The sequence below is a fragment of the Harpia harpyja genome, chromosome 14, assembly GCF_026419915.1.
Source record: "Harpia harpyja isolate bHarHar1 chromosome 14, bHarHar1 primary haplotype, whole genome shotgun sequence".
In the NCBI taxonomy this organism is placed as follows: Eukaryota; Metazoa; Chordata; class Aves; order Accipitriformes; family Accipitridae; genus Harpia; species Harpia harpyja.
Window position 1 is genome coordinate 12,535,909 of NC_068953.1, and position 15,466 is coordinate 12,551,374.

Sequence of the window (15,466 nt, forward strand, 5' to 3'; positions counted from 1 at the left end):
GTTTTTAGTGGTTAGCGTTCCTGCTTGCTGTCAGGAGGAATAACATGTAGCTTTGCTACCCTAACAAATGCTAAAAATTTCCAAGTGACTCATCCAAGAAACAAGATGTCTTTTTTGTCGATTATTCCAGTGTTCTAGAAAACAGTCCCCTAGGTTTTGCTCGTTTTTCCAGTACTACTGCCCTAACCCCAAATTACAATACATTTATTTCCTCAGAAAATACTTAATCACCTTTTTCATACTTATTATAAAAACCCTGTGCTTCCAATAGAGGCTTTCAATTTGTGGGGCACAAACTTGCTTCAAAGAGGTTCACAACGGAGAACAACAACAAAAAATCCCAGCCTGTTGTCAAGTATGTTGTCTTACACTGAGGTCTAGGCCTTAACTGAGGAATTATTTTAGAAAGCTTCACTAGGGAAACAAAGTTGAAAACCACTGATCTCTAAACTACATTAATGGCAGGCACAGGCTTATGCGCAGATCATCCCCACTATTACAGAAATCAGTTTCCACCAACCATTAAAAAAAAAAAAAAAAAAAAAAAAAAAGAGCTTCCCCAGCTCCCTCAGTGTGAAATCCTACTGGGGAATTCCCAACTCCTGATCATATCCAAGAACACTATCCCAAACACCTCTGATCCCACAGGTCTAACCACAGTCTTTACTGGAATATCTTAAATAAACCAGGCAATTTCCAAGAGGTTTAGAAGGAACACAGGAGACAGGATTTTTAAAGAAAGTTATTTAACCATTTATCATGTATTTCCCTGTCATCTCCTGTGATTTCCCTTCCTATACAAGGCATAAAACCACAGCGAGTGGGAAATTTTGAAGCACACTTCCTCAGTTTTATTACATCTGTGGAACATAGTATTTTTGTACTTACCTGTGTTAAAAATCCTGAATGAATCTGATATTAATTTTGCCCTACATGAGGAAATTTTTTCTCCTAGCTACACTGGACATACAAAGAATAGAGAACATACTGTTAGTAATACCTTACACATCCAATGTTAGCTTACATTACACATCCAGTTCAAGTCTCATTATGTGAGGCTTTCTATAAACATGAGCTTTGGTTGCTACACGTCTCTCTTAGCAAGCCAACAATGTACGAAGACACAGAACTAATCAAGCAAGCCATACCTCTCGCTTCATCCTTTAATCTCTGTACAGAAACTAGCAATGATTCCTTGTCATCCAGTTCACTTTCTAAAAACGCATTTCTCTCAATAGCTTGGTTCAGCCTTTGTTCAAAGTCTTCCAATGAAACTATTGTTGCCCTAGAAACAAAATCCAGAATATTAGGTTCTTCAGCTCAGACAACATAAAAGAGTATTCAAAAACATAATAGAAGAAAAATGTTAGCAGGGCCAACATTAAAGTTAGTCATTTGAAAGCTATGGAAATGCTTCTTAGAAAGGACAAATAAACTCCAAAGAAGCAGAAGAATAAGATGAAAAGAACATGATAGCATCTGGCTCTCAGAGATGTACCAAAGAGCTGGGAAAGAGCCAGTCCAGCGTACCCATCTCCATTTTTCCCAAGTCATGCTCCAAAGCCATACATTTCATCAGTGCATTAGCTCAGGTGGTGCTGTACTCTCCAGAGCTCTGGACAGGCAACAGCCCAGCAAATGCAGACAGCAGGGCACTGGGATATTACCTAAGACCCAATTTGTTCCATGATTTCAGTGGGATAACTCCTGTGTGTCAAAAGTTAGTCATGAGGTTAAGAGCCTTGTGGAAACAGGGCCTCAGCTCTCAGATCTTTTTGCCAGATAGCCAGAGGCTCATTCCTGGTCCCACTGAATCAATGACAAAAATCCCATTCAGCAAAACGGAAGCATGACCTACTCCCAAACTGGGCGTTTCTAACAGCAGCTTGTTCACATTATGCACTTATACAGGACACAGTTGTTCCCTACAGTCATTAAGCTGTTATGCAAGGGAAGAGGAGACTCCTTTGGCCTGCTTTATTTAACAGGGACTATGTAAAGCATTAGCTTCTTACTTCAAAGGGGCTTTGAGCTACAAGGATCACAAATATATTATAAGAGTCACCTAGCTGGAAGTATCAAAAGCAGTGCACTGGCCTGGCTTGCTCTAAGCCTGCTTGCACTGCTTGTTTCTCACAAGAACATGAAGCACTTTCCTCCCCCTGCCTCTCTTGCTGTAACATAACGCTACCAGCTGATGGAGGTGAACTCCAAGGGTAAACTGCACGGTTCAAAGAATCAAATGTCTTGGGGTTTCTTTGGGATTTTTTGAGTATGTGTTATTTACCCTTTTAAGGAGTAATAAAATGATCAATCTGAGTAGCAAAGAAAAGATCTAGTGAAGACTTTAAGGAAAGAAGAGGTTTGCAGCCTTCACCTCTTTGCACGTTCCAAGTCATCGTTGGCCTGCTCCAGCTCCCTCACATACTTATGCAGCTGATCTTTAATGGCCCGTGTCTGGCTCAGGTCATCCTCTAACAACGACACTTGCTTGTAACTTTGTGCGTACTGGTGCTCCAGTTTCTCCTGAAAGAAAGAAGTAGCAGATAAGTATCAGTCGCATACACTCTCCAAACCAGCAGCAGTAAAATGGGACAAAGAAAGCAACATACTCCCTGCAGTCTGCTGATGTGGGATTGCTGGTAACACAGAGAAAAACTGGAGAGTTAGAAGGAACATGCTCTGAACATCAGAACTGGACACAGTATAAAATCACAGATGCTGCATTGTGCGCAGACATCTCGCCACAACACAGCTGGCTGATCAGAGATGCATCCCTGCATCTGTTCCCAACAGCCTGTAGTGACAGCTGCTCTGAAGCCTCAAACATCTAGGAAGCCAGAGAGAAACCTAACTGCACAGCCTCCCTTTCAGTGCCTCTCCCTTGACAATAGCCACACTGTTTCCAGAACTTGTCTGACATTGCCATTAGCAAAAATGAGAGCCACTGAAATCTGTTACAAAACCTCCAGCTCTACAAGCTCATCTTCAAAAGCCTGGAAGAATTCATTCCCAAACATGCTCTCACCAGCTCTGAGGGTACGGGTAGGGGCTTATAGAAGAAATACTGACGTTATAAAACACGTACTGACCTTACAGATTTAGCTGGGACTGGATACGCAAACAAGTAATGCCATAAACTTTATTTCCACTGGGTAAATTTCCAACCTTTGCCTTCACTAAAACAACTCAACCTCCAAAAGAGGCAAGAAATTGTTAACATAAAGGCATCAATTAAAAGTCACCTTCTGCATATGCAGATCCTTATGCAATTCCTGTCTCCACAAATAGGGCTGTTAAGAAAGAATCAAGAGATTTTCTCTGAAAGATGTGCGCAAATCACCCATCTTCACCTTTCTTTAAGGTCTCATAAAACCAAGGAGACCTTCTGGGCAAAAAACCTAGTACGCCAAGAAAGATGATAACACAGTGGTCTGACAAAACATACTTGTGTTGTGTGCCCTGTTGCTATGATGTTGCCAGTGTAACTAATAAAGCTACTACTTGGCAAAGCCTAAAGAATTCAAACAAATGAGCACAGACTTCATGAAAAGTTTCATAATGTGAACAAGAAAAATTCTGCCAGAAATTTTCCTGGTAAGTTGCTGGCCTTATTTGGAGTACATGCCATACCGAAGTCTGAATCTTAAACAGACAACTTCTTTACTTCATTTGGATATTCAGTGGCCAAGAACAGATCAGACAATCTAAAATGAGATCCAAGACATATCTGTAAGAAGAGGCAATACTGTTACAGAAAAGACCTACCTTTAACGTTTCCACTTCATACTTCAGTCTTTGGTTATCTGCTTGCAAATCTCTATTCCTCTGCTCAGCTTGCACTAGCTGTGCCTCCAACTCAGCTTCTAATTCTCTGCTTCCCTCCTGAAATTCAGCCAGCTCTTCACGAGCTTCCTGGAAGCTGCGAGGAAAGGATTTAATCAGTTGAAAATCCAGTATCTCCCAAGTTAAAACAAAATCCACAGCTCTTTTAAAATAATAAGCTGAAAAAACAAGAGTTTTGAAGTACTTAAGTGTCATCCATAGACCTCTAAGGGGAAAATGAAAAATGGGGAAATAGAGAAATTACATCCTTAAGCTTAGCTATAAAAGGAAATTAATCCTCTTACATCAAACAAACAGCTACATTAAATGCATGTGTGAATACAAACTTGTATCAAAGCTATTTGCAGGATTCATGGGAGCCTGACAACCACTTTGTACTCCATTAGATTTCACTGCTAGTAGGATAGAGTCAATGAATTAAACAAACATTTAACCCGGTTTTGGTCAAAAACTGGAAGAGAGAACAGTTTCTGGATCTCTGCACTACCTGGAAATTTAAAGTTCTTGAAAAGCAGGAAGGTTTGAGTCTTAGGGTATTGAACGCTGTGGCAGGAAGCCAGCACATACCTACCTTATACTACTGCGAGTTATTAAACACTAAAAGTAGCCACTCCACATACTTTGCTTATTAAATTTGTATCTTTACCATATGTAATAGCTCAGCTTTTAGCAAGCAGCAGAGAAAACTAAAAAGGTTTTAGGAAACAAAATATCCACTGGTGTCCAAGAGACAGAATTTTCTGACACCCCAAACCAGCTTAGGTTTCTCCATGTGGACAGGACCCTTCACATGTCCACCCCCTCCCTAAAAAAAACACCAAAACCAAACAAAACAACAGCTTGCACCTTGGGGTCTCTGGTCTTGAGAGAGCTTTAACTGGCTTCATCTCAATTGCACAAGTAATACTGAATGCAAGGAAAGCTTTCCAAAGAAAATAAACTGGGAGCCTCCAATGCCCCCCACTCCAGAAAAACCCCAAACCCCACGCCCCACAAGAAGCACAGCATTACTCAAGACAATAACCTCTCTTGTCATTTTTGGTAACCAAAAAGCCCTGTGCCCCCTAAAAGATGCAAACCGCCAGTACAGGCTGGACTACGAGCTACAACACACTTCAATAAATTGCAGCAGACACCAAATCAGCCACATTTCATACCAGTAATTCAACTACAAGAACCTTGAGGGAACAGTAATGATACAAGGCAAGCCCAAAGGCACCTTCTTATGATAAAACATCAAGATACTACTTAAGGCAGCAGTTTAATTATAAAGAGATGCACATCATCGCAAAAGGGCTCTGCTCTTGCTCAAACTTGCTTGAAACATAGCCTGGAGTTCACAGCATGGTAACACTGTGCAAGAAACAGTCAGCTCCCACAAGGCTGGAAATTTTAAAGCTGGATTTAAAGCTGGAAATGCAGAGATTCTTTCTAAAATATCTAATACCATCTTGGTGCAGCCTTGCAGAGAAATAGATTAAACAATGTTCTGGTCATTAAGAACAAAAACCAGCCTGCAAGTCTACAACAGTACCTTTGTTTGTACTTCAAGGAAAGCTCTTTCCAATACGCAGTTTCCTCCTTTAGACTCGAAAAAGTCGGGATTTCTTCAGTGTCCATGATCAATACAACCTGCAGGATACAAACATAAGAATACACTCAGGATAAATAGACAGGCAGATCATCCCTGAAACTGCTGCTAAGTACTGGGCTTCATCATCACGGCCTTTCTAACAGCAGCATCCAGATTTGGCACCCACAAGCGGGATGTTAACGATCCCTAACAAGCATCATTCAGCACAGAGACCTGCTGCAACAAGCAATGTAATTTTATCCAGCTTCTGGAAACGCTCATGCTGCAGCCTGAAATGAGACCAGAAATTTTGGCTGTATTTTGTACCTACCACTGAAACAGTAGTTAATGCCACAAGCCTACTTAGGACCACAGCTGGTAAGGATATTAAAATTTACAGCTATCACAGTTTCCACTTTCGTTCATAAAATGTTCTTAAAGAGATTTTTGCCTCCTGGTGCCAACACAGCAATGCACACTACAACTCCTATTAGAGCTGCAAAGGCATGTAACGAATGAGGACAAACACTCTGAGGTCAACCGCTAACACGCTGTGCTATGGAGATTAAAATTCAGTTTACTCTTCCTATGTTGAGTCCTAGCTAATTCCTGCTTTTGCGTAAAAAGCATGCAGGTAACAGAAGTTATCCACATAGTTTTGCTCCCTCTGTCCTCTCAAACAGACAAGAAAGACCAGCCTCTCTCATAAAATTACATGGTCGTGTCATACAACAGTGCTTCCACCCTGGAAGTGTTCAGAGGACCAGCTTCCCACACCAAGGCAGGTGGACCACACTCTCTGGATGAGGACCTCCTTTCTTCAGCTGCTTGGATCACTGGATGCCATTTGCATTGCTGCTTGGCTATTAGCTGGTGTAAGAAATGCAACCCAATGTGTACTTTTTATACTGCTGCTCAGGAACTGAGCAATACACAGTCCAGTGGGACACAAGACATCTGAGGCTTCAACACACACCAGGACTCAGAAGCTGAAGATGATGATGAAGTGGTGGTCATAGTCCTGCCATACACAGCAGGACCAAGAGAAATGTTCAGATAAGCACAGTTCCCGACCGGAGCCAGGAGATGCACCACACCATGTACCATTTCTGAGCTCTCCCCAAGCAATCCCACAACTCTTCTACGGGTAGGCATCTTTTTTTCCTCCCCAAAAGCCAAGACTCAAATTCTGTTATTAATACCCAGGAAAGAATAAGGTGAAACCAAGCTCTTCTCTCTGTAAGGCAGAGGCTTTAAACAATGCTTGCATCAAGCTCATCAATCAGCAATAGCTGACCTAGAAGTCCTGACTTTCACACTCTAACAGCCATCAATAGCCAACACTGTCCCTTCAGGCCTAAAATTGTCACACTAATATGTCCTGCATCTCAGTGACCCACATTTTAGAAACCTAAAAGTGGGACAAAACAATCCCATGCTTTCATCAGAGGGGAGACAGGCTCATTTCAGAGACTGGCATTTAGCTCAGAAATAAAGTGAGGCAGAGCTGGCGCATTTGTTCTTCAGCTGAGACGGCAGCTGCCACAATCCAAGGGCACGAGATCACATTTACCCAGAGGGTGCCAAGCACCTCAAAACCACCCCAACTCTCGCACTGTGTTTATTTAGCTTTACAGCTTTATTGTAGAAGCAAGTTTGCCATGAATCAGGTCTCCATGCTGCCCGAGAGAACTGATGGTGTTTCATTTTCTGCATTGCCCTGTACTGAGAAACTAAAACACATATGTGGAGCCATTATAATTCCCCCTAGCACATACACTTTCAGTGCTGCTGTACCTCTTCAGATAAAAATTTCTTCGGGTGTACTTGCTTCAGTTGTTGCACCTGTTACCAAGGCTGCTTAATCACAACACAAGGACAAATCATAAGTCCTATGCAAAAGACTGTTTACAGTGGAGGTAGAGCCCATGAATCACCTCCCAAACTGTGGTGATTTCGCAGCCGGGTGCATTAAGGCGAGCAGACATCTGCTGTGACTCAGGCACGCGTCAGGCAGCTCCTGAACTGCAATTTAGATTGCCAGGAAGAGGTGAACAGCTCAGCTCGGCTACCGCTGCGTGCTGTCCATAACAGCAGTCCTGCACTGATCTCACTGAAATCACTTCAGTAAAACCTTCTGACCTTTCCCTTTAAGGCACTCGGCTCTAAACCGGTGCACTCAGAGAGGCTTAGATCAGCAAGCAGCACATTTTCCCCAAAATAAATGAGGCATAGCACAGAACAGGGTCAGCTCCCGCAGCTCCAGAGGACCTGACCTCAAAGGGTAAACAGCCAGTAAACCACCCGTCAGCAAAATTCAGGATGCGTTTACAGAAAAGTTTGTATAAGGAAGTACCTTACATCATTTCCTAGAAGTAGAAGAGATGAAGTACGCCTGGGCCCAAGACTCCTTCCTGTCTGCTGACCTGGGGCACACCCTTGGAAATAAACCTCTGAGGAATCCCTGCAAACAGGCAGTCTGCCTGAGAAGCGGGAAGGGGTGCCTGGGACCCACAAGTGCTTACAGAGTCACTAGCTGCTGATGCAGAAGATAGTTTTTGCCCCTCTCCCTTGTCAAAAGACCCTTTCCTTTTAGAACCAGAGGGAGGAGATTCAACCCTGTGGTACTTCAGGCCCCTTGGCAGCAACTCTTCCTTCCCAAACCCACCCGGCAGGAGCAAGCTGACCTTTTCCAAGTCTACCATCCCTTGCCCACCTTGGTTAAGCAGGTGATAGCTCATGATTACCCAAGCCCGATGACTACCATCATGCCTGATGCTATCAGCATAGATTTTTGATCTGCTAACTGCATAAACACCTATACCAGGTGCTAATGCCAGTGTGCAATACTAAGGTCCAACATCCATATCGCAGTTTTTGTACACAGTTACATTACTTGCCTTCCGCCACAGGCATGGGGGACAAGAGAAAGAGAGACCACCACCTATACACACTCTGCAAACAAGGTGGTTCAGGGCCAAAATACTAGTCTGAGAGTTGGGAGATGCAGACAGCTTCCAAACCTGCCACCAGCACACACATAGCCATGAGTAAATCACTTCTGCCAACCTTCAAATCAAATCAAATCATTAAGTTTGGAAAAGACCTCTAAGATCATCAAGTCCAACCTTAGCCCATTCCCTCTATTTATGGTGCAGAAACACGGGCCTATCTAATCATATGTATATGCCTGGCAGAAAGCAACTCCTAGGCATTATCAGAACATAACTAGCAATTTTAAACATCTCACGTGTGGGAGAGCAGATGCCCACAGAATACCAAGAGTTTAACAAAAACTGCCTTGCTTCAGCCTGTTGCCGGTTATCCCAGCTCTGGGCATTATGTGAGGAGCTGAGAACCAGCACAGCAAGTCCCTCCTATTCACGGGCTTCTTTGCATACATGGCACTTGCAGAATCAAGCCTTTGACAAACAACACTGAGGCTTTCAGGATACAGACAAGACAATGCAGCAGCGTCTTCCAGGGAAAATGAGAGCAGGCTTATGCTGCTGCCCACTTGAATTCATTACAACACAGCTTAGCATTCACGCAGCGCCCTGGGAAAACTCAGCTACACGGGCATAACTCCAGGATCCGAAGCAGCTCTCAAACAAGAACTATGTTCAAAACGCAGTGGCTCCTTTCAAGCCCCCCCTTACACAGTCAGTGGGACAGAGTAACTCTCCACTCTTAAAATGGAACAGCTTTTCCATGCTGCAATCACTCTAAAAAAATGCAGCTTGTAGGTTAAGGACTTCTCTAAATCTAGGGGGTTTTGTACAGGACAAATCTGGTTTCCCACCTCCAAAAGCATCCTTACAAGTGAGATGCTCAGTATCCTCTGGGTATTACAACAGCCAAAGGCTGAATCCAACATGTAGCAGAAGTAAACAAACAGACAAACACGCAGACAGTATTTTTCAAGTAGCTTAAGGAATCTTGTGTTCAAGGCCAAACGAAAATCTTTATGAAGGCACCTTTCAGCTAAGTCATGAAAACACAAACACAGCTTGAAGTGTAACACAGTACCCTAAAAAAGCTTCCCGGGCTCTCCATGTGACTGGAGGCTGCTGCTAGGGTTCGGATCAAATATCAGACCAAAACACTAAGCTTGAAGTATAACACAATGTTTAGACTTTTACCCACCCCTTCCCACAGTCAGGAATCCACTCCTTCCCTCTCTCAAGTCAACTCAATTCACTCGATGCATCACAGTAAGGATGAACTATAGAAGCATGTCCAAAATAATTCCGAGTACTGCTTGGAGGCAGCTGCAATTCACCCAGGATGTACCTGCAGCATTTCAAGCAGCTGGATAAACCATTCTCGCTGATTTTAATCACCCCGCATTCTCCCATTTAAAACTATCTTATAAATATTTGGCATACAAAGTGAATGAATATTATTTAATATTCATTAACAGGCCATTTTCTGCACATAGACCACCAACTTTCTTCCTCACAATCTTGTTTGCTCAATATTTTCAGACACCAAACCCGAAGAATTAAGCAAAGGCAAAGCAAGGCCACTCAAATGCGACAAACTACAGTGCTAAGACTCCCCCATCTACGCTTTGCGGCCCCACCACTGAAGGCAATGCAAATGTCCATTGACCTTTGGAATTAAACAAGTAACCACCTAAACTAGGACTTGATAAAGATATTCTGCCAAGCTCATGTCTGGCCTTCAGCTCTTCAGATAACAACCCATTCTGGCTATCAGATTCCCCAAAACCGCCAAGTGCCATGTAATTGCCGCAGTCATCCCCTTTCTGCAGGGAATGACTCTGCTGTTGAGTGCTGGCACTGTCCAGAGCCTCCATGGAAAGCATGAAGGACTGTCAGCAGCCAGGTCTTCCTCCTCTTCCCATTTTACGCTGATTCACAGACAGAAAAGCAGAAGAAATCTTGTTTCCACCATTCTTCAGCTTCTCAAACCATGAGAACCAACAGGTAACCCCCCAAACCCCTGAAGCTCTGGATTTTTTTTCCAAAACCCAATCAGCATTCAATGCAAAGGAACCTGAGCACTCCAGCCAAAAATCAAAGCAAATTTGCATTGTCTTTCACTTATTAGAATATGGAAAACAAACAAACAAAAGCCATGGATTAGATTTCACCAATCAATTCATGCTTGTTTTTCTCATCCTGAAATAGGAGCTGGAGGCATTTTCATACGCATTTTGGAAGACTGCCTGCATCCATCACTGCTTCAGAAAGTGAACCACTGTCTTTTCCTGCAATACTATTTTTGGTTCTCGGGTGAACCACAACAAATGCCTCTTTGCCTCTTACAACAGCAGCATATGAGCTTTCAGGAAAAAAAAGAAAGTCACAGAGCACAGCATCAGCACAACACTCCTTCCTCTGCTGTAATAATAAATACTGGATTTCCAATTTGAACAGCACAGGAGGAAGAAGATAACAAAATCCTACCTGCAGGAACTTTGTGCCAGGTTCAGACTAAAAGCCTTTAAGATAACCAAACACCATACAGTAAAGCCTTGTTACCTCAACAGCTGCTTGTGGAATCAGCCTTATTAATCAGATAAAACAGGTATGCTTTACACCACACAGCCAAGACCTACACACCTTGTGAAAATATGATATCCAGTGGGGCAAAAAAACCCCTTGATGAGTTAGCCAACACTAGGATGCAAGCCTTGAAACCAGAAGAAAGGTACCGATGCAAGAAGCCTCTTTTCAGAAATCAAGCTACGACTACCAAAGGCATCAGAATTTAGTATTAAAAAACATTCATCCCTTTCACAAACATGAGAACCTTAAGACATCCGACCTCTATTTGTTCCCAAGTAATACCACTGAAGCACCTTAAAAAGGAAAATCTGAAGAGGTTGGTGCTCCTGATGCAGGTTCAGTATCTGCAGAGATGAAGGAAAGGTCCCCAGAGACGTGCATGTCCGAGAACAATGCGGGCCTGACCACGAGAACAATTTACAGCTCCATATCCAGGAACCCCAGAGGGATGAATCCATGCAGAACAAAAGGGTGCAGAGTAAAGAGCAAACTGAGAAGGAAAATAAGGCTGTGAAAAGGATATGCTTCTCCCTGCCACAGTCTCTGCCCTCTGGAGAACCACCTCTTAGGAAAGTTGGTAAGATATGATGAGCACCAGGAGCACTGATCCTGACTCTGCAACAGAGGCTGACAGCTGGCACAAGCTGCCACATGGCTGCACAACCCCCCACCACCTCTGGAGACCATCCACCCAGTTTGCATCTTCTTGAACTCACAGTTGCCTGGTTTCTCTTTAAACCTTGAAAAATTACAGAGCATCCTACCCAGAAGCAATGAATTTATCCGAGAGCTTATGACACGCACAGCAAAGAGCCTGCAACAAATGACGGCACACAGGTCCCTTGGGCCTCCCTATTATCTCAGCAATTAATACCATCTCAGTGACGACATTCCCTGGAAAGGCGGTGGCCAGAGGGCTAAGATGCTTCTGGACACTGCAGAATGACAAGTGACCAAGGAACTTAAAGGGAAAAGCACTTCGCACAAGTTTCTTCCAAGAGGAGTGAATTCTGTTGCTTTTACATCTCTGAAGTTCTACCAGTGCCAGGGAGGGGAAAATGGTTTTGAAAAATACTACCCAAAAGCTAGTCACAGGCCAGCCATCAACAGCAAGGGCCTTAGGTCTCTTCAGTAAGCACTTAACAAGATGAGAGTTAAAAATAAATCCCCAAACTCTACGTTGATCAGGAGAGGGAAGGAGCACAATCTGCTACTGAGCTGTATTGACAGAAGAGCCCTCAAGGGACACAATCGTATCAAGAAAAATATACTTTGATGGGTATGTCTCGTTTTGCCCATGGATGAGTGCAGTACAGTAGTGAAAAGTCAGTTTGCTTGAACACACTTCATAGTTTATCTTGATTATGTTTGCAGTGTCACAAACATCAAGAAGGACTGTAAAAAGACCATTTCCTTTCTGTAGTCTGTCTCTCCCTGCTTCTCAAAAATAACTGTAATAGACCGAGGGAATAAATAGTACTTTCTTGCTGTACTTTTTGGTAGTCTACTCCCAGACATGTCTCCAGAGACAAGACTCCTTGTGGCACCAAGGTCACAGACATCATCAGTCTTGTGTTTTCTCTCCACTTTCTTCTTTTCGTTTCTCATCTCTTCCCTTCTCCACCAAATGAGGAATTATCTCACGTCTCCAACCTCTGAAAAGTTGGGAAAAAAAAAAAAAAAAAAGAAAGAGGGTTTTACCCCGAAGAGGCGGGGGGGGAAGAAATTAAATCACTATGCCTCTGAACACATACCTTCACCTCTAACTCACAGTGACATGCAGGATCAAACCTTCAAGTAAGCAAACCAAAAGGAGAATGCCTTGGCTCTGCCTCCACGTATACAACAGAAATACGCAGCCTAGCCAGGTCTGGGCCTGAAAGCAAGACAGAGGATCTCTTCCAGGGCAGACCTAACACTATTAATCCAAAAAACGCACTACTTACCCACACCTATCATATCCTGTAAAAATGCAGTTAACTGGCACTATTGACCAGCATGCCTGTGCAGTCATATTGCTGACACATCAAATTTAAATACAAATAAATAAACACAAAAGCCTCCTAGTCACTTTTCTGCCCTGGGACAGCTCCTTCCTCTTACAGTTACTAATATCTCTAACAAAACACTGACCTTGACAAGGTCACCTACCCTCCGCAGTGTCCAGAAATTGTTTCGCGGGGGGCGGGGGAAGGGGGAGCAAAAAAATTGCTTACATATCAAAGGAACTCTTCTATGACGGTTTCACATATTTAACCACCTCTCAGGGCAATAAACACCATAGGGATCCAAAAGTGCCCTCTGCCCCTCTGCACTCGTGACCAAGTCAAGATAGTTTCAGAGGGAACAGAGAAACCCTGAGTCACCAAATACTCCCAGCGCAAACTGGTCAAGAGCAATGAAGCTGGGCTGCGGGTGGCTGAGGACAGCTCTCCTCCTCCCTAGGAAGGAGAGAGATGCATTAATGGGAAGTCACTTAACTGAAGTCTAACTCTAGTAATGTATTTCCTCTTGTGTCAAATGTGTTAATCCTTTACGGCACGTCTGCTGTGATTCAGGTCAAGCTCATCAAACTGGGAGTATGAGGCAGGGACTGTTCGAGTTTGGTCATGTTTATACGAAATACAACAGGACTCACTAAGCTGAGAGGGAAGCGATAAAAGCCTCAGAGGAAAAACCCTCACAGAATTACTGAAAAATATTTGACAGAGATGCACCCTAGACATCTGATCTACCAAGTGGTTTATGAGAATGGAGGCAAATCATACATCCAGCTTCCTGTCAGTGACTGGGGATGGATGATGGAAAAATAAACACCTTCAGGGACAAAGCCACCTACAAAGGAGGCACAGTGACTGCAAAGGGAGCAGCCAGGCAAGTCGCTGAACTTACTCTGCCACATGTTTCTGCACATGCACACAGTTACATCCCTTTGCATTCGGAAATCGCTCTGAGGAAGGAGTAAAGTCAAAAACAATTCACCACCATCAAAGCTGTCCTGGCTGCCCTCTCCTCCTCCCCAGGGCAGCCCAGGGACATACGGGGAGCACAGCCCACCGTGTTCAAGCAGAGAGCAAGGAAAGCAAGTGTCCTCTCCTACCACATATATGAGGGAGGGATCGCCACAGCCCCAGGGAAGGCGAGGCCTGGGGGTGAGTCACCCGCTTGCAGACCAGAGGGCAGCCAGGAATAGCTCAGAAGCTGGACGGGCTCCGTAGGTTGGGCAGTTTTGGTTTACCGCATCCAAATTCTGCAATTTCGCCCTGACCCCTGCCACAGAAGCGCACCATTGGGCTGCTACAGCGGCCGCAGCCGCCTTCCCTCCCCGTCAGCCACCAGAGACTCTGACTTGCCACAACCCGACGTGTTCACAGGCCGATGGTGCAATAAGGAAACGCGTCTCCTTCCGACGGGCCCGACGGCGGACGGGCGCCCACGGCCCCGGCACCGCCAGCACCCGGGGGACAGCGGGCAGCCCTGAGACAAGGGCCCAAACCCAGGAGTTTTAAGGCAAACCCGCACTCCGCCGCCAGGCCTGCCGGCGGGAAGGCACTTCCACACCAGACGTAGCTCCCTCCCTCACGCTCGACTGAAAATACCTTTAAAAAACGGGGGGGGTTCCCCCGCAGGCCGCTGCTCCCGGGCAGGCACGGCCGGCCCCGGCGGGAAGGGGTGCCCAGACACCGCGTACCCCCACGGCCTCGGCGGCTCCCGCCCGCGGCCCCGGGCTGCCCGCCAGCCCCTCAGCAGGCGACACGGGGGGGGGGGGGAACCGGCTCGCGCAGGGCGGTGGCCGGGCGGGCGGAGCCCAGCCGGGCCGGCCAGTGACAGGCACTCGCTTCCGCCAACGGGAGGCGGCGGGGCTGCGCCGTCAGCCAACGGCGGGCGGGGGAGGGCGGGACCTGCCCCGTTGTCAGTTTACAGCCAATCGGAGGAGGGGTGCGGGGCCCGCAGCCCCCGGCACCGCGAAGAGCGCCCCCCCCCACAACCCCCAGCGCGTTCCCCTCCCGTCCGCCCCGTGCCCCCCCCCCCCGCCGGTCCGGTCCGGCTGGCGGCCGCCGCGGGGATCCCCGGCCTCCGCCGCCACTCACCGGGGCGCATCCCCTGTCACAGCCGCAGCATCGCCCGCCGGCGCCGGGTCTGCCTCATCCGGGTACTCCGGGGGGCGGGGTCGCGCCCGTGATGCACCGCCAGGGCGGGGGGCGGGGACAGCATGTCACGCAAGGGGCGGGGGCGAGGGGCGGGGCCTCCCCGGGCCGCGGCGGCGGCCTCCACGTGGGGCGGGGGTGGCGGGCGGCCGGTCGGGCAGCGGCCCCCGGGACGCGGTTCCCGTCCCCTCCTGGGAAACGCCGATGTCCCTCAGACACCCCGCCCCAGCACGGGGCCGGGGGGGTCCCGCAAGCTGCTCGCCCCCATCCCACCGGCCGCCTCCGGGGCAAGGCGCCGCCTTGCCACCCTTCCGACCGGATTTGGGAGCTGCCCCCTCCCTGTCCTCCGCGGCTTTTCCCCG

At 46.3% G+C, this 15,466-nt stretch overlaps 1 protein-coding gene across 3 annotated transcripts in view; it reads right to left on the reverse strand.

Moving 5' to 3' along the window:
* Window positions 1-15,148, reverse strand: part of NDEL1 (nudE neurodevelopment protein 1 like 1) — a 29,842-nt gene extending 14,694 nt beyond the window's left edge. For 2 of the 3 annotated variants that reach the window (XM_052808761.1, XM_052808763.1), the window contains exons 1-5: window positions 15,048-15,148; window positions 5,381-5,478; window positions 3,769-3,922; window positions 2,378-2,526; window positions 1,149-1,285 (exon numbers count right to left, since the gene is read on the reverse strand). In XM_052808761.1, coding sequence (XP_052664721.1) covers window positions 1,149-1,285; window positions 2,378-2,526; window positions 3,769-3,922; window positions 5,381-5,466 — 526 coding nt within the window. In that variant the 5' untranslated portion in view covers window positions 5,467-5,478; window positions 15,048-15,148. Of the gene's footprint in view, window positions 1-1,148; window positions 1,286-2,377; window positions 2,527-3,768; window positions 3,923-5,380; window positions 5,479-14,555; window positions 14,681-15,047 lie in introns of those variants that run through there. The other variant, XM_052808762.1, reaches the window with a different exon arrangement.
* Window positions 15,149-15,466: the final 318 nt, after the last annotated feature.